General features: G+C 38.9%; 1 protein-coding gene across 2 annotated transcripts in view; it reads left to right on the top strand.

The window, feature by feature from the left end:
- LOC120416564 (NAD(+) hydrolase sarm1) overlaps nt 1-23,612 on the top strand; it is a 116,777-nt gene extending 93,165 nt beyond the window's left edge. The window contains exons 6-9 of one of the 2 annotated variants that reach the window (XM_039578295.2): nt 7,681-7,772; nt 7,839-9,807; nt 17,906-18,072; nt 21,814-23,612. In XM_039578295.2, the coding sequence (XP_039434229.1) occupies nt 7,681-7,772; nt 7,839-9,807; nt 17,906-18,072; nt 21,814-21,982 (2,397 nt within the window). In that variant the 3' untranslated portion in view covers nt 21,983-23,612. Of the gene's footprint in view, nt 1-7,680; nt 7,773-7,838; nt 9,808-17,905; nt 18,073-18,467; nt 18,792-21,813 lie in introns of those variants that run through there. The other variant, XM_039578296.2, reaches the window with a different exon arrangement.
- Nucleotides 23,613-26,018: the final 2,406 nt, after the last annotated feature.

Here is a 26,018-nt window from a genome sequence, read left to right as displayed (position 1 = left end):
TTAACAATATTCACATGTCATTAAAAAACACTTATTGTTCCTTTTCTGTTTCTTCTTTTAAATTCTTGAAAAGTCTAAAAATTAAAAAAAAATGGAGCTAAGCTTTAAGGGTCATTTCCAGAATTTGGTGTTGGCATTTTTTTTAGATTTTCAATTTGAATTTGTTATTTGTGTGAAACTTGCAATTAAAAAATTTAAAAAAAAACTGAGAAAAAATCCAAAATTTTACCTTAAGTCTACGTTGTATTTATAAAAAGAAAACAATTTCAAATTTGATTTTGCATCTAAAAATGAATTTATTTTTTTATGACCGTATGTTCGACACTTCCCTAAAATCTGGAGCAACATTTGTAAAGAGTGCATAAGCATTTTGATAGCTAAGACTATTTTGCAAATTTTGAGAAAAGAGGTAGCTATTTAACTATTTAAAACCCGCAGTGTCAAAAGATTGACGTGGAGGCCAGTGCTATTGCTGTACATTTTGAGTTATGTGAAAAAATTAACTATTGTCTTGGAATTTGCAAAATAGTTCCAGCTTTCAAAATGCTTATCCGCCCTTTTCTCGTGTTGCTCCAGAAATCATCCCTGCCTTTTTTCTCAAACAAATAAAAAAAAATCGAATATCTTAAAGTAAATATTTTGGGGGTTTAACTTTTAATCATCAAAAGTGATTGAACTTGGAAAAACTCATGATGCAAAATGGCTTCTTTGATCAAATTTAAAATACAAAAAAAATCAATTCACCCATCCTAAAATGCATTTTCTTTTCTTTGCTAATTAATTTTCAATATTTTACGTCGTATAAACTGATGAAAAAAGAACTCAAAAAAACAGAATCAGTAAGCGACGGTCACGAGTTTCAATATTTTCCTTTAACTCAAAAATTCTGGGTGATAACTGATAAGACACTGTTTGTAGATTTTGTAAACAGATTTGTTCACTCAGTGTATGCTCAGCGTCAGCAGCGATGGAAGAATCTTCATCAAAACAGTTTCACTTGGCACTCACTGAGAGAAAATTTAAAAAAGAATAAGATGCTTATTTATTATGGGCGTTAGGTCCATAAATTGACAACTAAAAATTCAATTTCGTGATTTTCGGAAGGCAATCAATGTGAATTCAATGTGCTGTAATTTTTTGTAGACTGGCAATGTCACTGTGGAAAAAAATCTATTGTTGCTGAAATTCGTTTATTCGTAAATGTTTTTATGAGAGTTCGGAAGAGAATTTCGTCTTGGTTTCTTCTCACTTTCGTCGGTGAGAGAACTTCGCTAGTGAAGAAAGAAATTTTGAGATGATTCCTAGGAATTTAAATCAGAAATTAGGAAAACAAAAATTACAGTCCCGAAAGGGCTTGCTCAAGCTCGACTTATCACACGTCGTTCTCGCAAAACACTTGAACTAAACCACAGCAGTCCCACAACCACACACTGGCACAAAATCCCACCATTTGCGCTAATCTCGAGTGGTCTCCGTTTCAAAGACTTCCCTTGTATTAATAGTGCATTTCCTCGAAACCCACTCACACCACTCGCCTCTCTCACACTCACTCGCACACTTGAACGCTCAATTTCCCAAAAGAAAAACAGATGATCCTCCGCTGTCCGGAAAACCAATCAACAAAAAAAAATCGCACCAGCGTCGTCATGTTTTGAAAATATTCTCGCACACACACACACTCTCACCCACCACCCGCGATCATCAACCACTGTGCAGTTTTTCGTGAACGATCGTGAACATTCGTGTTCGCGCACTTCGTGCGACTTTCGTCAATTGTGTGTGCGGAGAATGTTCCGACCGACGTCAGTTTCAATTTGCTACCGGGTGCGTTCGGAAGTTCCACGCGATCGCGACTTGGCCCTTTTTTAAGGTTATGTGTGTGCGTGTGGTGATCCTCAGAAAAAGCCGGCACCCTTTTGCGTAGTGACGTGTGCGAATTTCAACAGTGTGTGAGGGCTCGCACGTTGCGGTGACGCGTGACACGATCACCCGGCTGTGTTGGGAGCTTCCCTTATTAAGTAATATTAGCGATCGAGTGCTAATTACAATGTGTGTACAGCTTCAAATGACTGTTGTTTACAATCGCGAGTGAGCAGTTCCAAGTACCAAGCTGTAAAGAGACAGACTTAAGCCGGTTGATCACCCCGCTAATCCACGTAACTCCACAGTTACACAATACCGAAGATCGCAAGTCGCGATCATGTGCAACCAGGCGCCGTGGCCCGTCCGGAAGGGCATCTTCCGGTCCACGGGCCAGTCCGACTTTGTCCCAACCAGGACGCCGAGCCCGATCGTGGAGTTCCCCCTGTCGCCACCACCCCCACAAACCCCCACCTCGTCCGTGACTCCACCCCCGCAGCACAAAAACGGGATCGTACTGAACGTCACCAGTCCCAGGAAGAGTCCACGTGTCACGATCGTGGAAAGTCCTCCTCCGCCAGATGGCGGTAGTGGTGGTGGGACAACCCGCTGTTCACCACCACAACAGGTGCGAACCACTTTCGAGATACCGATCGAGAGGGTTAAGGTAAGCAGCGCGCTGGGTACTGTCAAAATAAAGCGCAAACAAAATGGTCAAATTTAGCAGTGATTTTACAAAGATCGCGCGGGCTAAAAATAACGCGCTTATTGTGTAAACATGGACGTACGTGGCGAAAATAAATCATGAATAAACGCGCAAATTTATTTCCGACCAGCGTGAACAGGAACGTCTACGTAATGATATATTAATTACATGACGATTTCGTACAAGTCATGTGATTTTGACGCATTCGTCAGACTGACTGTCACTTTTTGTCGCTGTCAAATCAAAAAGACTTCACTGGGACATGGTTAACTCGTCCCAGATTTTCATTCTGGAAATCGGCAAACTGTGTCAACAGAGCATCACCCTAAATTTGCTCAGTTGTTCACCATCAACCAAAAAAATCGAGATGTAATTTTCACGCTTGTTTTCAAAACAGAATGATATAGAGCCGTTGGTACACTAGACTGAAAGGTTTGGTTGGTGGTTCTGTTTTTCTCAATGCGCGTCGACAAATTTCAAGGTAAATGTCGATGCCGGCGCGTGCGATGTTATTGTTAATATTAAAATCCAAAATTAGCCGCGCGCCACAAACAGCAACAAAAGCAACGGTTAATGTATGGTGGTTGGGTTTCCATTTTCCATTGAAATGGAAATTTGATGTGCTGCTGCGTGTGGTATTGTGCTGGCGAGACACACGTGTCCGATTTGAGGTTGGAAGCGATGATTTATGAAGTTTGGAATGTTTTTTTTAACGGTTTTTATAATGGCAAAGTTGTTCATAAAATTACATAAAAAAAATTTGAAGTGCTTAAAAAAATTATGGAGACTGTGGATATCGATCCCACGTTCTCTAATGCATCAGTACAGTGTCGCTACAGTATCAGCCATCACGACTCGATGCATTAGAAGTGATAAATGCCACGCAGGAGAATGAAATGTTTCGGTAACTTGATTAAAATCGATCTTACGAATGTATGACAAAAGGTCGAAAGACATAAGATCGAATGGACAAATGGACGAAAGTTTTTTTCACAAAAAAACATATATATTTTAAAATGAACCCAAAAGCATAAATGAAAAAAACAGCTATGAAAATTTGTTTTGAACGGTTTTCAGTTAATTTCACTTCTATATGGAGCAATTCCAGCCCAAAACAAGATTTTTTAGGTTCATTTTTCTCGCCCCTCTCCGATTTCAATGAAACTTTGTAGACATGTTATCCAACACTTATGTTAGCCATTTTTGTTTTGTGTTTTCAGTTAATTTCACTTCTATATGGAGCAATTCCAGCCCAAAACAAGATTTTTTAGGTTCATTTTTCTCGCCCCTCTCCGATTTCAATGAAACTTTGTAGACATGTTATCCAACACTTATGTTAGCCATTTTTGTGTATATGGAGCCAGTTTCACTCGATAATGATATTTGAGAAGGGCGTAAGTATTTAAATATGTTTGCATTTCGTAATTCAAATATCGCTGTATCTTGAACCGTTGCATCGTATCAAAAAGTGGTCAGAGCTAGGGTCAGAGACAAACTTGTTGGAAATTTGACGGGCTTTCCGAAAAAGATACACTGAAAGAAAAAAAATGCCACCTTTATGAGATTTTTTTTATTTTTAAGTTTAAAAGTCAAATTTGAAGGTAAAAAAGACTCACGAAAAATGCAGGATGAAGAAACTCTCCTAAAAAATACAAAAAACATTTACTGAAAACGTTCAAAATGTTCAAAAACCGAACACGAGAATCGATTTTCCAGACAATTTTACATAAAAGTATTCATATTGATCATTGTCCTAAGTCCAATCGTTGTGAAGTTACAATGGTTTTAAAAATAAAAATTTTGGAAAAAATGATTTTTTGATGGTTTTAGCAATTTCTATATGACAGACTTGATTTTTCAGTCTCGAAAATATTTTTACCGGAATGCTCGTCCAATTTCCCATTAGATTGATGCCATATACACAAACATGGTTTACCTAAGCGTAGGATAACATGTCTACAAAGTTCATCGATATCGGAGAGGGTTCGGTACAACCGATTCCCTATTTGACATGGAATTGCTCTATGGTCAAATTTAGCAGTTACGTTACAGATTATAATAAAAACTTGCCCATCGATTTTTGGAGACATTTTTGATTTTTTTTTAACATGAACTTTAAAAAAATAAATATTTTAGATGTTTAAATAATTATAACGATCATTAAAGATATATTTTTAAAATAATATAGAAAACTTGCAAAAATTTTGAACAATCGAGGAAGGAATCACAAAAATACTACAGAATTTGTTGCACTTTTTCCACATTCTACCATTTATCCTTTCGACTTTTTGTCCATTCGACCTTTTGACCACTTTCGGCAGGCCAAGGGTGCCTGATACTGATGATACTCGTCGGTTGACACCCAGGCGAGGAACATCCCGGAAGGAGCCCAACTACATCCGTAGTGCTGTTTGGACAAAACAGCATGGCTCCGGTTCCTTGCAAGTGTCCTATTTTCTTACCTCCACGTTGGCTTGGTTTAGTCATCATGACGACAAGGTGTAACCTAGCTGGTGGCCTGTGGAAACGACTCGTAAACCTTTGACCAGCGAGGGTCAGAGTAGAGACGGCTAGAAGAAAGGGGCGCGTCAATGTGGGAAAGGGAAGTAATTTGTGATTGTAGACGGTATTGTTTTGATTCGCAGTATGTTGAGTCAACTGCTGTGGATGTACCTGAGCATCGCAGAACGGGGTTTCTCCTCTTTCCATTTCAGCTAACAGCTATCTTCTGTTTATTTTGTTTCACTGATTTTCTAAAACGGCTTCTGCTTACTATCCTCCGTTTGATTTCAATTTTACTTATTTGATTCTCTTATTTCTCAACGCTTTTCCACTCTATAGTATATTTACTTCACTGTCCATTGTTTTGAAACTTCACCTTTTTCTTAAGCAAGTGAGGTTCGAGCCCTTACTCAATTTATGGAATGATTAAAGGATTAACACAAATATTACTATTGTACTTTTGGTAACATTTTATAACATGCTTAGGACCAAACATTGTAACAAAACACCGCGACAAAAGAAATAGCAACATATAAACACGACTCAACACTAGGAAAGATTTCAGGAGAAAAACAACACCCAGTTAAATAACAACTAGTTTTTGAATTCAAACTAAAAATAAAACAGTTTTTGCTTTAATGAAAATTGATAGGCACACTATAAATGGTTAGGCGCTTATACTTACATCAAACCCTACGTAATGTACCACCCCCGGCCGAGTTAAAATGCGTAACCGGAAAAGAAGGTGTGCATGCCTGGCACGAACACTCAAAGCGTGTTCTAGCGTGTTGCTCGTACTGACTCAGAGCAAGGGTGAGATGTAGGTGTAAGGGCAGTGCGTGTTCGTCGGGAACCTGGTGCATAAGATCGGTCAAGGCCCGTTCTTACACTGAAAATTGCGAAAAATTGCGAATTGCGACCTTTTGACCACTTTCGACCTTATGTCCATTCGACCTTATGTCTTTCGATCTTTTGTCGTACATCACGATTTTTCAGAATGTTTTACATAACATATCTAAAAATCATAAATATCCATCAACAGGATTTTGAGATACGATCTTTTGAAAAAATATCGGATTTCCGTACATTTAAAATATTTCTATGGTACAGTCATCCCACATATTCGGAACACCCACAAATTCGGAACACTTTTGTGATAATTTGTCAATAGCATGCCAAATGCAGCTTGTTTGTCGACCCTACTATTTTTAGGACCTTCATTTGGACATTCTTTTGCTATTTCACTAGTAAAAGTAGATTTTTTCTACCAAAAAACTTCATTTCAAGACTATTTCATACATAGTAGCAAAACACTGCCTCCAAATTGCCTGTTCCATAATTGTGGGATGTTATTGTGCCTCCCACAATTGTAGAACACCTGAATTTAACTATTATTTTCACAAAAAAAGTTATCAGACCATGTATAAAACATCACTAAGCTTGAGTTTCATTGGTTTCAGTGTGTAAAGTCATTATTATGTTACAAATATGTACTCCTGGAGAGGTCCAAAGTTTGTTTACATCCGTATGAAAAAAGTGTTCCGAATTTGTGGATTTCAAGGGTCAATGTTTTTCTTCAAAAACTTGATTAAAAGTTAAAATTTGCAGTTGTTCGATACAGCATCCAAAAGATTGCAAATGAAGGTAAAAGCGAATCATTAAGTTAAATTAACGATTTTCTATGATTTTTTGAAAATTGGCCGATCTGTAAACTGTTCCGAATATGAGGAGTGACTGTACTTTAGGTTTGATTTACAACCAAAATCCAATATTTTTTCAAAAAGTCGTATTTCAGAATCCTGATAATGGATATTCACCATTTTTGGATATATTAAGTATAACATCGTGAAAATCATTGAAACAATATTTTCAGCTGTAGGCTTTGTTCTTAAAACCATCACAATAATGAAGTTTTCATTTGAACAATAAATGTATTCAGCTTTGCCTTGAAAATGTGTTAGTATGTTTCACTGAAAACTTATTTAATCACATTTCTTTTATAACGGGGCAAGCTAACATTGGTTTTTGCGAAAACCTCGAAAAATTCGTACAAAACTTGAAATAAAATTTGTCGCTCATAATAAAATTAAAAAAGAGGGTTCAAACAGAAAACTTTAATTTCAGTAAACTTTTTTTAAGAGTGCCGTTGTAAATATTTTTCAAAGAAAATCGGCTCGTAAAATCGGGGGCAGAACAGCTTAAAAAAATAATTGAAATCTTAAGCAACCTAAAACAAAATTATGACCTAAACAAAAAACAAAATCTTTAAAATAAAGAATTTGACTATTAAAGGGATATTTCGTTCACACCCGAAACCCACCTCACTCTGGAAATTTATATTCCACGCGACCTTTACCTCACCCCCGTGGTGCCTCACCTCACCACACCAAAAGCTGATGAGTTTGCAAAACTCCCCTTTTATTTGCATAAACCACCGACCGACCAAACGCCTCAGAACACAATCCACACATTGCTGCACGCGTTCAGTAGCTACTGATAACTCGACTCGACCGACTTGCGACGACACGTCCCTGGTGCTCGTGACAATGACCACCCCACTTTCATCATCCAGCCTGGCGAGCCAATATTGATCGAATCGATTATCTTTCCAGGAAGCACGATCCCTGAAGATGGGCGACTTCCAGCAGGCCGAAGCGAACAACATTGCGGCGCACAGCGTCAAGGTGTCGAGTGACCACTTCAGGTTAGTAGCGATTTGAGGGTTCGACGGGACGGAGGTGACTAACGCGTAACGTTGTGTAATTTTTAGTGCGGAGAAGAAAGCCATCAGTCAGGCCCAGCAGCGGCAGACCGTTACAGCGAGCGGAGTGTTCAACCAGGAGAAGACCGTTTCGTCGGCCACGCAGAGCAAGTTTTCATCGCACAGCATGGTCAGCTCGTCTTCGCAGATGAGCACGCACTCGTCCTCGATGAACGGAACGATGACGATGGGTGAGGACTTTCCTTCGTTTGAGGATCTGGAGCGGATTAGTGGGAATCCGGCGGAGATCGAGAACGCGATCCACAAGTACTCGTCGCACATGACCAAGTACGTGGAGAATCTGCACAACGGAGAGCAGCTGAAGAAGGCGCCGAATCTGCTGAACACGATGAACGAAATCATTCGGCGTGCCTGGGCTGTTCCGACTCATGGCCATGAGTTGGGAGCTAGCCTGTGTGACACGCTGCGAACGACGGGCGGGTTGGACATCTTGATGAAGAACTGTGTGGACTCTGATTCGGACGTTCAGTTTAGTTCGGCGCGACTGCTCGAGCAGTGTTTGACGACGGAGAATCGCTCGCACGTGGTGAAGAACGGATTGGATAAGGTGGTGAATGTGGCCTGTGTGTGCACGCGGAACAACGCAACGGATCACTCCCGCGTTGGAACGGGAATCTTGGAGCATTTGTTCAAGCACAGTGAGGACACCTGTTCGAACGTGATTCGTCTGGGTGGTTTGGATGCTGTGCTGTTCGAGTGTCGAAAGAACGACGTTGAAACGCTCAGACATTGCGCCGGAGCACTCGCCAATCTGTCCCTGTACGGCGGGGCTGAAAATCAGGAAGCTATGATCAACCGAAAGGTACCGTCCTGGCTGTTCCCGCTCGCCTTCCACCACGACGAAAACATCAAATACTACGCCTGCCTGGCGATCGTCGTTCTGGTCGCCAACAAGGAAATCGAAGCCGAAGTCATCAAGTCCGGCACGCTGAACCTCGTCGAACCCTTCGTAACGTCCCACAACCCGTCCGAGTTTGCCAAAAGCAACCTAGCGCACGCCCACGGCCAAAGCAAGCACTGGCTCGAGAGACTGGTGCCCGTACTAAGTTCGAAACGTGAAGAAGCTCGCAACCTGGCCGCATTCCACTTCTGCATGGAGGCCGGAATCAAAAAAGAGCAAGGCAACACCAACATCTTCAAGGAGATCGGCGCCATCGAACCCCTCATCCGTGTCGCCAGCTCCCCCAACGCCATCGCCTCCAAGTTCGCCGCCCAAGCCCTCCGACTCATCGGCGAAGAAGTCCCGCACAAACTGTCCCAACAAGTCCCACTCTGGAACACCGAAGATGTCCGCGAGTGGGTCAAACAAATCGGCTTCACCGAGTACGAGCAGAGCTTCTTCGACTCCAAAGTCGACGGCGACCTGCTGCTCCAGCTGACCGAGGAAAACCTCCACAACGACATCGGCATGACCAACGGCATCCGCCGCAAGCGCTTCGAGCGCGAACTTCAAAACCTCAAACGCATGGCCGACTACAGCTCGCGCGACTCGGACGGCATGCACACCTTCCTGTACCGGATCGCACCCGAGTACACCATCTACACGTACGCCATGCTGAACGCCGGCGTCGAGCTCGAGTCCATCAAGGATCTCGACGACGACCAGCTGATCGCCGAGTGCAACATCAAAAACTCCATCCATCGATCCCGTATCCTGAACGCGATCAAGAGCAACGAAATCATCTCCACCACCTCAGAAAAGAGCACCGAAAAGAACCTGGACGTGTTTGTGAGCTACCGCCGCAGCAACGGCTCCCAGCTCGCGTCCCTCCTTAAGGTGCACCTCGAGTTGCGGGGCTTCTCCGTCTTTATCGACGTAGAGCGGCTCGAGGCGGGCAAGTTCGACAACAATCTGCTGCAGAGCATCCGGCACGCGAAGCACTTCCTGCTGGTGCTGACGCAGGACGCGCTCGATCGGTGCATCGAGGACGGCGAGGGAAAGGATTGGGTGCACAGGGTGAGTAAAACATAAACATTAAAAAGGGGATTTGAAGCGTAAATCCATCACGCATTGCTGCGGACAGCTGGTAAACTGCGCAATTTACTGGTACAATTTTATTGCCAACGTCTTATCTTACATGTATGTTCCCTGCCCTCTTGAAGATTAACACTTAAACTACCATCCTCAATATTATCCCGCGAACTACCAAGCTAGCGAAAAAAGGCGAAGTCCAACTTCAAACAGCTGTATCTCGGCTCCCTGTGGACGGATTTTCAAAATTCAAGAAGCAAAAGATGCGGACAGATCTCTAGTTTATTTTGCTTTTTGAAAAGTCAAAAACAGAGGCACTTACCCTAAGTTATTCCCAAAACCAACCAGGTAACTTTTTTTTAACCCTCTATTTTCTAGTTGTTTTGCATTTTGGATCGAATGTTGAATGACAATTTGTTTAAAATTTTATCATAATGCAAGTTACAGTACAATTATAATACCCAATACCATATTGGACCGATCTGGACACATTGGGACCGGTTCCAGGTTCTCCGGTGAAACCCGGAATATCCCCAATTCCAGAGTATTTTCAAGAATTTTATTAGAGTGGCAATATGGGTATCAAAATTCAGCATTTTCAAAATCAAGCTCACTGATGACGCTGAAAACCATTTTGGACATATCTGGCCACTTTGGGACCGATTCCAGGTTCTCCGGTGAAACCCGGAATATCCCCAATTCCAGAGTATTTTCAAGAATTTTATTAGAGTGGCAATATGGGTATCAAAATTCAGCATTTTCAAAATCAAGCTCACTGATGACACTGAAAACCATTTTGGACATATCTGGCCACTTTAGGACCGGTTCCAGGTTCTCCGGTGAAACCCGGAATATCCCCAATTCCAGAGTATTTTCAAGAATTTTATTAGAGTGGCAATATGGGTATCAAAATTCAGCATTTCCAAAATCAAGCTCACTGATGACGCTGAAAACCATTTTGGACATATCTGGCCACTTTGGGACCGGTTCCAGGTTCTCCGGTGAAACCCGGAATATCCCCAATTCCAGAGTATTTTCAAGAATTTTATTAGAGTGGCAATATGTGTATCAAAATTCAGCATTTTCAAAATCAAGCTCATTGATGACGCTGAAAACCATTTTGGACATATCTGGCCACTTAGGGACCGGTTCCAGGTTCTCCGGTGGAACCCGGAATATCCCCAATTCCAGAGTATTTTCAAGAATTTTATTAGAGTGGCAATATGGGTATCAAAATTCAGCATTTTCAAAATCAAGCTCACTGATGACGTTGAAAACCATTTTGGACATATCTGGCCACTTTGGGACCGATTCCAGGTTCTCCGGTGAAACCCGGAATATCCCCAATTCCAGAGTATTTTCAAGAATTTTATTAGAGTGGCAATATGGGTATCAAAATTCAGCATTTTCACTAATCAAGCTCATTGATGACGCTGAAAACCATTTTGGACATATCTGGCCTTTTTGGGACCGGTTCCAGGTTCTCCGGTGAAACCCGGAATATCCCCAATTCCAGAGTATTTTCAAGAAATTTATTGGGGGAGCATTATGGGTATCCAAATTCAGCATTTATTGATGACGCTAAAGACCATTTTGGACATATTTGGCAACTTTGGGACCGGTTCCAGGTTCTCCAGAAGAACCAGGAATATCCCCAATGCCAGAGTATTTTCAAGAATTTTATTGGATTGGCAATATTGGTATCAACATTCAGCATTTCCAAATCAAGCTCATTGATTAAAATAAAAACTAAAAACTATTTTGGACATATCTGGCCACTTTGGGACCGGTTCCAGGTTCTCCAGTGGAACCCGGAACAACCCCAATTACGGAGCTTTTCCTAGATGGCAATATGGGTATCAAAATTCAGCATTTTCAAAATAAAGTTTTTTGTTGACACTCAAATTATTTTTTTGGAATGATTTTGAAAATGCTAAATTTTGTTATGCGTATTGCCACTCCAATAAAATTCTTGAAATTGCTCTGTAATTGGGGATATTCGGGGTTCCAACGGAAAACCTGGAACCGGTCCCAAAATGGCCAGATATGTCCAAAATGGGTATTAGCGTCATCAATGAGTTTTATTTTGAAAATGCTGAATTTTGATACCCATATTGCCACTCTAATAAAATTCTTGAAAATACTCTGGAATTGGAGATATTCCGGGTTCCACCGGAGAACCTGGAACCGGTCCCAAAGTGGCCAGATATGTCCAAAATGGTTTTCAGCGTCATCAGTGAGCTTGATTTTGAAAATGCTGAATTTTGATACCCATATTGCCACTCTAATAAAATTCTTGAAATTGCTCTGTAATTGGGGATATTCCGGGTTCCACCGGAAAACCTGGAACCGGTCCCAAAATGGCCAGATATGTCCAAAATGGGTATTAGCGTCATCAATGAGTTTTATTTTGAAAATGCTGAATTTTGATACCCATATTGCCACTCTAATAAAATTCTTGAAAATACTCTGGAATTGGAGATATTCCGGGTTCCACCGGAGAACCTGGAACCGGTCCCAAAGTGGCCAGATATGTCCAAAATAGTTTTTTGCGTCATCAATGAGCTTGATTTTGAAAATGCTGAATTTTGATACCCATATTGCCACTCTAATAAAATTCTTGAAAATACTGTAGAATTGGGGATATTCCGGATTCCACCGGAGAACCTGGAATCGGTCCCAAAATGGCCAGAAGTATCCAAAAATGGTTTTAGCGTCATCAATGAGTTTTATTTTGAAAATGCTGAATTTTGATACCCATATTGCCACTCTAATAAAATTCTTGAAATTGCTCTGTAATTGGAGATATTCCGGGTTCCACCGGAGAATCTGGAACCGGTCCCAAAGTGGCCAGATATGTCCAAAATGGTTTTCAGCGTCATCAGTGAGCTTGATTTTGAAAATGCTGAATTTTGATACCCATATTGCCACTCTAATAAAATTCTTGAAATTGCTCTGTAATTGGGGATATTCCGGGTTCCACCGGAAAACCTGGAACCGGTCCCAAAATGGCCAGATATGTCCAAAATGGTTTTCAGCGTCATCAATGAGTTTTATTTTGAAAATGCTGAATTTTGATACCCATATTGCCACTCTAATAAAATTCTTGAAAATACTCCGTAGTTGGGATATTCCGGGTTCCACCAGAGAACCTGGAACCGGTCCCAAAGTGGCCAGATATGTCCAAAATGGTTTTCAGCGTCATCAGTGAGCTTGATTTTGAAAATGCTGAATTTTGATACCCATATTGCCACTCTAATAAAATTCTTGAAAATACTCTGGAATTGGAGATATTCCGGGTTCCACCGGAGAACCTGGAACCGGTCCTAAAGTGGCCAGATATGTCCAAAATAGTTTTTTGCGTCATCAGTGAGCTTGATTTTGAAAATGCTGAATTTTGATACCCATATTGCCACTCTAATAAAATTCTTGAAAATACTGTAGAATTGGGGATATTCCGGATTCCACCGGAGAACCTGGAATCGGTCCCAAAATGGCCAGAAGTATCCAAAAATGGTTTTAGCGTCATCAATGAGTTTTATTTTGAAAATGCTGAATTTTGATACCCATATTGCCACTCTAATAAATTTCTTGAAAATACTCTGGAATTGGGGATATTCCGGGTTTCACCGGAGAACCTGGAACCGGTCCTAAAGTGGCCAGATATGTCCAAAATGGTTTTTTGCGTCATCAATGAGCTTGATTTTGAAAATGCTGAATTTTGATACCCATATTGCCACTCTAATAAAATTCTTGAAAATACTCTGGAATTGGGGATATTCCGGGTTTCACCGGAGAACCTGGAACCGGTCCTAAAGTGGCCAGATAAGTCCAAAATGGTTTTCAGCGTCATCAGTGAGCTTGATTTTGAAAATTCTGAATTTTGATACCCATATTGCCACTCTAATAAAATTCTTGAAAATACTCTGGAATTGGGGATATTCCGGGTTTCACCGGAGAACCTGGAATCGGTCCCAAAGTGGCCAGATATGTCCAAAATGGTTTTCAGCGTCATCAGTGCGCTTGATTTTGAAAATGCTGAATTTTGATACCCATATTGCCACTCTAATAAAATTCTTGAAAATACTCTGGAATTGGGGATATTCCGGGTTTCACCGGAGAACCTGGAACCGGTCCCAAAGTGGCCAGATATGTCCAAAATGGTTTTTTGCGTCATCAATGAGCTTGATTTTGAAAATGCTGAATTTTGATACCCATATTGCCACTCTAATAAAATTCTTGAAAATACTCTGGAATTGGGGATATTCCGGGTTTCACCGGAGAACCTGGAACCGGTCCTAAAGTGGCCAGATAAGTCCAAAATGGTTTTTTGCGTCATCAATGAGCTTGATTTTGAAAATGCTGAATTTTGATACCCATATTGCCACTCTAATAAAATTCTTGAAAATACTCTGGAATTGGGGATATTCCGGGTTTCACCGGAGAACCTGGAATCGGTCCCAAAGTGGCCAGATATGTCCAAAATGGTTTTTTGCGTCATCAATGAGCTTGATTTTGAAAATGCTGAATTTTGATACCCATATTGCCACTCTAATAAAATTCTTGAAAATACTCTGGAATTGGGGATATTCCGGGTTTCACCGGAGAACCTGGAACCGGTCCTAAAGTGGCCAGATAAGTCCAAAATGGTTTTCAGCGTCATCAGTGAGCTTGATTTTGAAAATTCTGAATTTTGATACCCATATTGCCACTCTAATAAAATTCTTGAAAATACTCTGGAATTGGGGATATTCCGGGTTTCACCGGAGAACCTGGAATCGGTCCCAAAGTGGCCAGATAAGTCCAAAATGGTTTTCAGCGTCATCAGTGAGCTTGATTTTGAAAATGCTGAATTTTGATACCCATATTGCCACTCTAATAAAATTCTTGAAAATACTCTGGAATTGGGGATATTCCGGGTTTCACCGGAGAACCTGGAACCGGTCCTAAAGTGGCCAGATATGTCCAAAATGGTTTTCAGCGTCATCAGTTAGCTTGATTTTGGAAATGCTGAATTTTGATACCCATATTGCCACTCTAATAAAATTCTTGAAAATACTCTGGAATTGGGGATATTCCGGGTTCCACCGGAGAACCTGGAACCGGTCCCAAAGTGGCCAGATATGTCCAAAATGGTTTTCAGCGTCATCAGTGAGCTTGATTTTGAAAATGCTGAATTTTGATACCCATATTGCCACTCTAATAAAATTCTTGAAAATACTCTGGAATTGGGGATATTCCGGGTTTCACCGGAGAACCTGGAACCGGTCCCAATGTGTCCAGATCGGTCCAATATGGTATTGGGTATTATAATTGTACTGTAACTTGCATTATGATAAAATTTTAAACAAATTGTCATTCAACATTCGATCCAAAATGCAAAACAACTAGAAAATAGAGGGCTAAAAAAAAGTTACCTGGTTGGTTTTGGGAATAACTTAGGGTAAGTGCCTCTGTTTTTGACTTTTCAAAAAGCAAAATAAACTAGAGATCTGTCCGCATCTTTTGCTTCTTGAATTTTGAAAATCCGTCCACAGGTAGCCGAGATACAGCTGTTTGAAGTTGGACTTCGCCTTTTTTCGCTTGCATGGTAGTTTAGGTGTTAAGTTCATTGGGATTGCACAAGTTTTGCAATATGGGTAAAAATACTGGAGCGTGGATAGAACAGATTCGAAAGCTTTGAAGCATTTTTTTAAGCATCGCATTTGGAAGCTTTACACGTTTTCTTGTGGAGCGACAGACTGGAATTTTTCATTCACTCATGATATTCAGAAATTCTGAATATTTTTGACAACTAACAACATAAAAATCAAATTTGTTTCAAAGCAACTACAAAAAAAAACAGTTCCAACCAAGACTTCATCGAAGAAGAGGCTAGACACAGCTCGACAATTAGACGATTTGTCATTTCGACAGAATCCATCACAATTCAGATTTGAATGATTTTTCACCGTATTTTCATTATCCAACAATGTTCTTTGCCATACTGGTCATGTATGTCACATGAACACCTTCACCTTTTTTATGTTTTTCCCCGAAGTCAGCTGATTACAAGATTATTTTTTATTTGGTTTTAACTTTCTGGAGCCCTTTTCCACGTGAAATTTTAGGTTTAAAATTAGTTTTAAAAGCCCATTAATAAAACCATTTCAATGTTACTTGGGTTCTTGTGACCAAAAAAGCCAATTCGCATCATTGGTTCGTCCATACAAGCCTCCATACAATTTTGGCAGCAATTTTTATAAGTAAATTTTCAAAAATCTGTTATATTAAAAACAGATTTTGCTCTCTGAAATAAAAAAAAAAAATGTTCTAAATAAAACCATAAGCATGTTGTTGGTTGTTCGTTTATTTCAGGCAACTTTAACCTGCTTGGTTTACGCGGCCCATAATGAGCATATTTTCACAAAAAGTTAAATTCCCAAAAACCTTATTTATATATTTTTATGGATCAAAAAGGGCACAACATTTTAAAACGCCGTCTTTTTGTCAATTTTTGTAGGTCAGTGTTATGTTCCGAAACATCAGAATATTTTACAACGTTCAATTTTTTTACTGAGCAATTCTCTACGAAATCGGTATTTTTTTAATTTTATTTTTTGTATTTTTTATCCGGATGAAACTTTTTTTGCTTTCGGTATGCCCAAAGAAGCCATTTTGCATCAATATTTTGTCCATATAGCTTTCATTACAAATTTGGCAGCTGTCCATACAAAAATGGTAAGCGAAAATTTAAAAATCTGTATCTTTTGAAGGAATTTTTTGATCGATTTGGTGTCTTCGGCAAAGTTGTAGGTATTCAATATTACGCCCTTTTAAAATGTTAGTCTTGATTTTAAAAATATTGTTTTCGAAAAGAACGAAAAATTTTACGAATGTTTCATGTTTTAACAATGAAAATCGAATAATTAGTTGGTGAGATATAGACATTAGAAAGTGGTGGGTTGTTTGAGTGAGACTAAATGTATAGAATTTTCTCAGCCTTTCAAAAATATTTTTTTCAAGGGTTGGCAAACATGGGCACTATTTTTTTTAAATAAATAACTGCGACTATTTTCAAAAAAGTTACATGAAAATGTATATTACTTGAAAACGGTGCACTTTATCAAAATTCACTAAAGTACTTATTGATTGCAAATTCGTTTTTACATCGTAAAATGAAGTTGATTTTTTTTTGCGACCGGTATTTCGATTTTATTTTTAAATCAGTATTGATTCAAAAATTCATAACTAAATTAATTTTTTTTTAATTTCTGAAAAGTTGGCATTTGATGTCATTAGGGGACATATCAGAATTTTTTTTTCAAATATTTTTTTTTTCAAATCAAGTTTTAATGACAAAAAGTGAAATTTAAAATCACCAATTTTGTTACTGTGTATAATTTTTTCAGTGTAGTCCAACTTTGCCGAAGACACCAAATCGATCAAAAAATTCCTTCAAAAGATACAGATTTTTGAATTTTCATATATCATTTTTGTATGGGCAGCTGCAAAATTTGTATGGAAAGTTATATGGACAAACTAATTATGCAAAATGGCTTCTTTGGGCATACCGAAGGTACCAAAAAAGTTTCAGCTGGATTAAAAAATACAAAATTACGAATGACCGAAATCTCAGAGAATTGCTCTGCTATTTAATATTTGAAATATTCGAATTAATTGGAAAACAATTAAAATGAAGAAAAAAAATCTAATTTTCATCTCATTACTAGACACTATCTTAGCCCATAGTTGACCGATTTGCCGAAGCCTGAATATGGAAGTTATGGAGAATTATGCTTTCGAAAAAAGTATTTTCGGAAATGGACACTGGAATGAATTTTAATTGTCTAAAACTTGAAAACGTTACATTTCCCTGTTTGACATGGAATTGCTCTTTTTCGTTTTTCTGGACTGACACCGTATCCGAAATAGGACCCTTTACCTATCAAAGTTAGTTAGAAACAGTATCAATGTGGTATTCTTTATGTTTTTATTTTTTAACATAGGGAAATACCATTTTAAGTTTAATCAAAGAAAAAATAAATAAATCATCAATATTAATAAATTTCTAACGTTTTGCACTCCATCTTTCTTTTTTCAGGAAATCGTCGCCGCCCTTAACTCGGACTGCAACATCATCCCGATCATCGACAACTTCCAGTGGCCCGAGCCGGAACGCCTGCCGGAGGACATGCGCGGCGTTTGCCACTTTAACGGAGTCCGGTGGATCCACGACTACCAGGACGCGTGCGTGGACAAATTAGAAAGGTAGGGGATAAAGTTATTGTTTTCAGTCTGAATTGGTGTGTGTTGTAAATTTGCGTTCGCATTCGCTATCTTTTTTATGTTTGTTCTACTAAATCTAGACTAAGAAAGACTAAGAAATCGATTGGAATCAGTTTTTGTAGTATTTGGTGAAGCATGCACGTAGCCATTTTGAACAATTTCAAGCACACTCATGATTTCAGCTTTTTTTCCAAAAGTATCATTTTCTTCAACAATTTAAAATCCCACTGCGCTTGATGTGAATAACTCATTTTCAAAAAAAAAAATATCAAAAACTCTTTCTTGAGTTCCCGTTCCTCCCTCTCTTCCCAAAATCCCAGCCCAACTCAAGTCGTTGTTCTGACGCTCTCTCTTCCAAACTTCTCCCTTGTCCGCAGGTACATACGGAACACTGCAAACCGTAACGGACGCTCGAGCGCCTCGTCGCAAAGATCGAGTCACTGAGCGGAGCACTCATCAGTGCTCTCTCGCTCACCCGTATGAGTGCCCTCCGCTCTCCCGCTCTCTATCGCGCCTTGCAATCGTGTCTCGTTCCAAAGACATTGTCATTGTTTGTGTGCGTGTGTGTGCTAACCTCTAAACAAAAACTCTGAACCGTGTTTATGTGTGTGTGTGTGATCTCATCCCGAGCGTCGATTCGGAACTCATCGGATGAGTTACGCCAGCGCACGCGTCATTGGTGCCTGAGCGCAACATGAGAGGCGAGTGTCGTTTTTTTAACTATTTGAATTTTAAGTTTTCATTAAATTTTGATTTTCTGGGATATAAAAGCTTGACCTCCACTCAACGGTTAAATTTCATTGAAAAATCATTTATAAAAATTTCACATTTTGACATTGGTATTGCATCTGTATATTTTCCATAACCAAGCTCACACAATGCTTAACATTTAGTCAAATGGTAATTCTGCCTTTGCAAGGTTGTTAATGTGTAGTAATATCGCCTTCTTATTCACAGGCGAAGATTTCCGATGATTCACGATTATGAACTCAGGTCTTCTCATGTTTACACAATCCCGTGCGATATTCTCTTTTCTCTCTCATTCTCACATTCAAAATCATCCCATCCCCGACAGAGCGTAGCCATATAAGCTGCCACAAAACAAGATTTGCCAATGCAGATTGACTGGACGTAATCCGTGGGCAAGTCCTAAACCCTCTCTCGCATTCTTCCATTGCGGTTTTCCGAAAAAAAAAAAAAAAAAACTTAGGCGAGTGTGCGTGAACGAGGAAAAGGGAAGGAGTGATAGAAAGAGAATGCTCTTTCTGGCAAAAACGAGATAAAAGAAGAGAGCTCACAAGCTATAGTGACGGTCGCTATACTTCACGATATTTTGGTGCAGGAAACATCAAATGATTGTTTTTTTTTCTATCACCCATTTACAACACTGCTGTCAACATTACCAGTTGAAGTATTACCATGTTTTTTATTGTGTAGAAATGTATGCGCAATCCTTTTTTAAATCTTTTAATCAACAAGATTTCGATTTAGCTTAAAAAATCGCACAAATTATAGGCCATTTAACATATTTTTGAAATATTTTTCTTGTGCCATTTGAAAAAACTGTGTAATGTTTTTTTTTTATTTTTTAGTTAATTTTATGTTAACTTTGAAATTCACAAAAAAATATTTTTTTTTACCAAAAATATTTGTAATAGACTCAGATTTGGTAAAAAAAAACTCATTTTCTCATTATTTTGCTTTCTTATTGTTGAAGCATTTTATGCACATTAACATTGCCCATAGTCAATATTTTTCCATGTTTAAAGATTTTTAAAGTGAACTCTCTTTTTTTAAACTTCGACTTTGGCCTGATAAAAGTTCTAAACTAAAGCAGGTATTAGACTACGGCAAAAAAACTTCTAGAGTTTTTTTTTTTTTTGAAAAGGTCTTATAAGCTATTGTCTTTCATATATTTATTAAACATATGAAAGAAAATAGTTTATAGGAGCTTTAAAAAAAAACTTTAGATATCTTTATAGGACCTGTTCAAAAAAACTCTAGACTTGCACTTGTTCGTGTTTGACATTTTGCCAAACTCGCAAACAAAGCAAAATGTATGCAGGCTGACATTTCTGCAAACAAATTCAGGCAAACTGTCAAACTGTCAAAAAGTGCGAGTTTGTTTGTTTGTTTGCTGTAGTCTGATACCTCCTTAATAGGCTTTTGTTAAAAATAAACGTAATTTTTTTTTTATTTGTGTCTTGCAAAAAAATACTATCATTTTTACAAAACTAGTAACACTTGTATAAAATTTTACAAAATACTGCAGTTTTTTTTACGAGTTCTGTATACTAGAATTTATAAATATTGTACAGATTTTGTGGTTTCCAACAAACTAGTCAATTTAATTAAAACATTTTTTTTTACAAATATTTTTTGAAGACATCCAAATCATCTTATACAAAAATCTAGAATTTGTGTGTGGATTTCACAAAACCTATCTGCTATTAAATATTCAGAATTTTCACAAAATACAGTACTTTTTGAAAATGTCTTAGATTAGTTTTGATCAGTTGCAATATTGCATTAAATACTCAAATTTTCACAAATTGCATCCAAATTTTTTTGAGTACCAAAAATTCAAATTTTGTGGGCCTCAAAACAAATGCATAATATCTCTCAAACATATAATATAAAACTTACAGAATGGATGGGCTACATGATTCTGCGTGTAATATTACATGACATTTCCAAAAATTAACCCTCTACAACCCAACCCCGCCTCTAGACGGGCTTCGATTTAAAAAATCGCCAAAAATACATTTTTCAACCAATTTTTGATCTTCAAAAAGCATTGGAAAGAAGAACTTTTAAAATTTTTGAAAATTTTAGGGTTTGAAGTTTGACTTGTTTTATGTGACTTTGCCAATGTTTTAAAAAATGTAATTTTTTTAGGGGTCAACTTTGGCTGTGTTTTTTACTAACATTTCCTATATTTTAAGTAAAAAGAAGTATGCAGTAATTTTTCTAGTGCCCCAGACTATGCATCTACGCATTTATTTACAATTTAAATGATAATGGTTCCATTTTATAGCAGAAAATGTGAAAAACATGCAAAAAATTGAAAAAGTTACTGTAAAAACATGAAAAAATTAGATAGGCAAAATGTAATGATAGGAGGTGGTAGAGTAGGTCAAATACTACCAAACACAAACATAAACTAAACAAGATAAATGCAAATTAAAATACTAAAAATGAAACAAGAAAAACATAAAACAAGAGAAGTTAAGTTTTTCGTAGAACAAAAGTTGCTCAAAATGACCTCCTGAACACGGGAAAAATAAAAATTTTCGAAAAAAAAATTTGGGCAGTAGAGGGTTAAGCAAAATTTATTCTAAACCCCGTGTGTTTACAAGCAGCTCAACAACTAGACTTTTCGCTGAGTGCATAATACTCAAATTTAAAAGACAATTATAAAACCCGACTTAAATACAAAAAAAAACTATTTCAAAACACGATTTTGGGCAAAATTTGAGTACACAGAAAAAAAATGTGAATTTACCCGACACAAGATTATTTGTGTGAACTTTAGATTCGATTGAGTTTTTACAAAATATATTTTGTTAGAGTTAGTTTGCTTCGTGAATTACCGGAAATTATTCATAGATTAACAACCTTTGGTGGAACTTCAGGTCAATTTTGGGAATTTTGTGCAAGCTTTTCGCAACATCCGCAAACTCTGAGCAGCTATTAATACCGCTTCTACCTCCTCGCCAACAGGTTCATGCGCGCCGAAACCAACCAGCGTGGCAGCCCGATGGACCACTTTCGCAACCTGCTGAACCGGCCGGCCGGCGACTCGACGCCGACCACGCCCACCATCTACCAGCGGATGCACAGCAACGATTCCGGCAAGAGCAGCGACAAGGAGAACCGTAACTACGAATGACTAGAGGGGCTCCCGTCGGGCGGTTGTTCTTCCAACGGCAATCGGTACCGCAAATCGTCGAGTCCGGCGCGCCATCCGCCGGGCAGTTACGCCACGACGGGGCGGACATCGCGCTTCCCGAACGCGCGTCCCCCCGGCAATCTGATGCGGAACCTGCGCCACTCGGAGATGCGCCGTAGTTCGGCGGCCGGTCTGAGCGGGGCCAGCGCCCAGCGACCTCCGTTGCCACCAAAGATCGAAACGCGCTGCCACAGCTACGACGGCCTACTGGGCGGCGGCGGCGACGAGTCGAAGAAACGAACAACCCCCGAAGGGAGAGACGCCGTTGATGCCGCAGCGGCGCCGTCCAAGAGTCAACCCGTCCCGCTTAGGGACGACCCCGCGGGCAAATCTGCCGCACCACCGGAAGAGTCCATCAAAGCCAAAAACCGACGATCTCGCAGCATGGATGATCTCTTCGACGACGACGGTCACCACGCGACGGCCGTCGCAGACTTTCTCGAAAACACCCAAAGCATGGAGAACCTGTCGGAACCACCGCTGCCGGCGGTTCCAACCTCCCCTCCGCCACCACCGGATTCCCCCGTGCCAATCATGGGCGGCGGCGGCAACATCTGCCTGAACCGACGCTTCATCGAACCCACCGTCGAGTGCCGATCGTCGGACACGGCTTCGCCCGAGTCCTGCTACGAGGAACCGTGCGAGAACGAAGTCATCACCGTGGACAGTACGCCACGGCGCGAGGACGATGCCGTGTCGACGACCTCCTCCGTCGCGAGCGGAACTGGCAAAAAGACCAGCAGCAACAACCAGACAACAAGCCCGTTCATCAACAAGTACGTCAAGAAGGTCAAGTCACTGATGAAAAAGTGAGGGGGCGCGAGCGAGCTCGAATAATGTGATTTTATTTCCACCCAACAAAGAAAGGAGGTGGAAACGACGAATATATTATTATTTTAAAACCTGTTATCAACTAATTAGAGTCTAAATGCTTGCTTTATGAATGTGTTATCGTACCTGTGCGAACCTATTTGTGTTGAGTAAAAAAGTAAAACGAACTACTTTTTAGTGATGTAAATCTAAATATGTTGAACATAATGTTATCTAAAACACTGACGAAAATGTGAATTGTGAGAATAAACTAGACTTAAAAGAAAACATGTGAATGTGATTGTTTCGCGTTCGTGCGAGTGTATTGAGTAAAATATATTATTTAACTCTAGGCGTACAAGCTGTAAGAAGCAAGAAGGATAAGTATTTATAACAAATAAAAGCCTAGACAACGATAAGAATCAAAACAATATAGTCACAGAAAACATCATTTATTTCCAATATTTATAACCACGACGACGACTACCATTGCTAGAGAATAGCCTTCTAGAAAATAAGTTTTACATAATTCTGAACAATATTTACTGCAAAACTTCACACTTTAACAAGCAATGTAAAAACAAGCAAAATCAATCACAAACAACTTGTATTCTTTCAACACTTTGCTTAAGATGTTTTAATCTCTACTTAACGAAGCAACACAACTACATGTAAGAAGATGCAGTGAAAAGCTAGCTCTTTTAGAATTGTACACACAATCATTGAGAAATAAAGTAAAAAGCTAAACAAATACTGCGTATGACATTCTACCGAAATTCCGATCATCTTCCCAATGACTGCATTCAAACGAATGCTGTTACCACGCAGCACCTCACGAGGAAGAAAGAGAGAGGAAAAAGAGAGAAAGAGCATTTGGCTTCGCGTCGGGCGGCTGCTTTGAGAGTTGAACTAGGTTTCGTTTGGTTCTACTTCGGGTGCGTTTACTGACGGTCACCATGACAGGCGCGCTCAGTCAGCATTCAACCGATGATGAAAGCTGCCCAGTCAGTTCAAATTTCGTACCATAACTTTCACTGACCTTTTTTAATACTTGATTTCAAATTCAAAGGTCTTTAAAGACCTGTACTGCCCATGATCGCATAAATGTCCCATATGCATTTTCGTCACTTTTGAGTTATTGATGCAGTTTGGTTGAAAATCGTGTGCTCTTTCAAAAGAGCCTATAACATCCAGTACTTTGTTCTAGAAATCAGGAGGAAATCCAGTTTTTTCGTGAAAACTTAACACGTAGCCTTATGTGTGGGACAAACTTGTTTAGCGTTTTTCTCAGCTAGCTGTTTTTGCATATGGGACATTTATGCGAACATGGGCAGTGTATTGACGTTCAACAAAGTGCTGATATGCCAACATTAGGTGCTGGATAGTATGACATGCTGTTTACTTATTTTACAGAAAAAATGTGAAAACTTATTCAACATTTAGAGATTTTTTACGTAGACGTAGTCCTACTCGAAGGTACTGGAATCACTGGAATCTCTGTGCTGGAATGCCATTTCAAAAAAACCCGTACCAAAGACCCTGGAATACTGCGTCATCCGTCAAACGCTTATAACTTCCTTCCCTCAAATCGAATCGGCACGATTTCTGTTCCATTCGATTCGAAAATTATTCAGCAATTTACTATTAAATTTTCAATGTTGGCAAAATAGTTTTACTATTGAAACAATTCAATGTTTTAAAATGTTTTCAAATGAGAGATTTTGCAAGCAAACCACCAATCTTTACAAAAAAAGTTTACCATGGCTGACAGCCACACTTTTTTTCTAATATTGGTACAATTGCGCGATTTTTACATTTCGAGCGTACACCATTCGTAACGCCATCTTCGCTTAAAAATCTGGATATAAGAAAGTGCCAGTTCGAATTATTTCAAGAAAATCCGCCGCGGTTAACCAAAATCAAATTAACAATACAAGACCTGACTTTGATAGAACAATTGAGTCCTAAAATTAAGCTTAATTCCGTGATAACGACCGCAAAGGATTTAAAATGGATTTTTAAATCAATTTTTAAAAAATACATCATGGCCCTTCTTGACAGAAAAGATTTTACTTGACAGTTCGGTTCAAGGGGACCATAGTTAATCCATCGAAAAAATGTTGTCTCCTCAAATTTTTTTTTTGCATGAAAATGAAAAAAAGTTATCAGAAATGGTTTTTAATCGGGTTTTTTACCGTTGTACATAAAATTTTCATAAAGCTCTAGGACCCTATTCGAAAAAAAAAATTTTTTTTTTTAAAAAGGTCCTATAAGCTATTGTGTTTTTTTATGTTTGTAGGTCCTTTTTATAAAAAATAAACTCTGGAATTTTATAAAAATTCCTGTTTTACAGCATAAATAATGATTTTAAAATTATTGATTTTCAGTACGTTCTACTCAACTTGTGGGGCAAGACGAACATTGCATAAAATAAAATAGTAATTTACTAACAATTTAATCGACGACATTTAACTGTTACAGACATGCCTCGGTTTAGCACCGCATATGGGGGATGCAAAACCGAGGCGTGCATAACCGAGGCACAGAGCTTATGGGATTTTGGCTATATGGGAGACATTGGCTATAATCTTATGAAAAATCATGCAAAAATCAAAAAATTATAGTGTTTTGGAATCGGGATGATGTCAGCTATCCATTAAAATTATAATTTCATGAAAATTTTCACAAAAATACGTATTTTTCCAGTATTTTGAAAATGCATTTTTTTTCTCTAAAGAAACCAAAAATATATGGTTATTGCAATATGGGTATCAAATGATCAGTTTTTTTTCATACATTTCGAATGTTAAATTTATTTTTTGAAAATACTCAAAATTTTCACAAAACTACGTATTTTCGAAAAAATACTCAAAAATTCCGTTTTTACAATGTGGGTATCAAACGATCGAGATTTTTTCATACTTTTCGATTGTAATAACAATTTTTTTTAAAAATACTCAAAATTTTCACAAAACTTCGTATTTTCGAAAGGATCTGGTACGTTTCGCCGAATGTCGTTTCGCCGACGGTCATTTCGCCGAATGTCGTTTCGCCGAATGGTACGTTTCGCCGAAAGTCATTTCGCCGAATGGACGTTTCGCCGAATTGAATAAAAATTAACTTTTTTGTACAATTTATACTATTTGTTCGCTGAAGTGCCATCTTG

The sequence above is a fragment of the Culex pipiens genome, chromosome 3, assembly GCF_016801865.2.
Source record: "Culex pipiens pallens isolate TS chromosome 3, TS_CPP_V2, whole genome shotgun sequence".
NCBI lineage: Eukaryota > Metazoa > Arthropoda > Insecta > Diptera > Culicidae > Culex > Culex pipiens.
The sequence above is the reverse complement of the archived record's forward strand: the minus strand, read 5'-3'. Positions and strand labels throughout refer to the sequence as shown.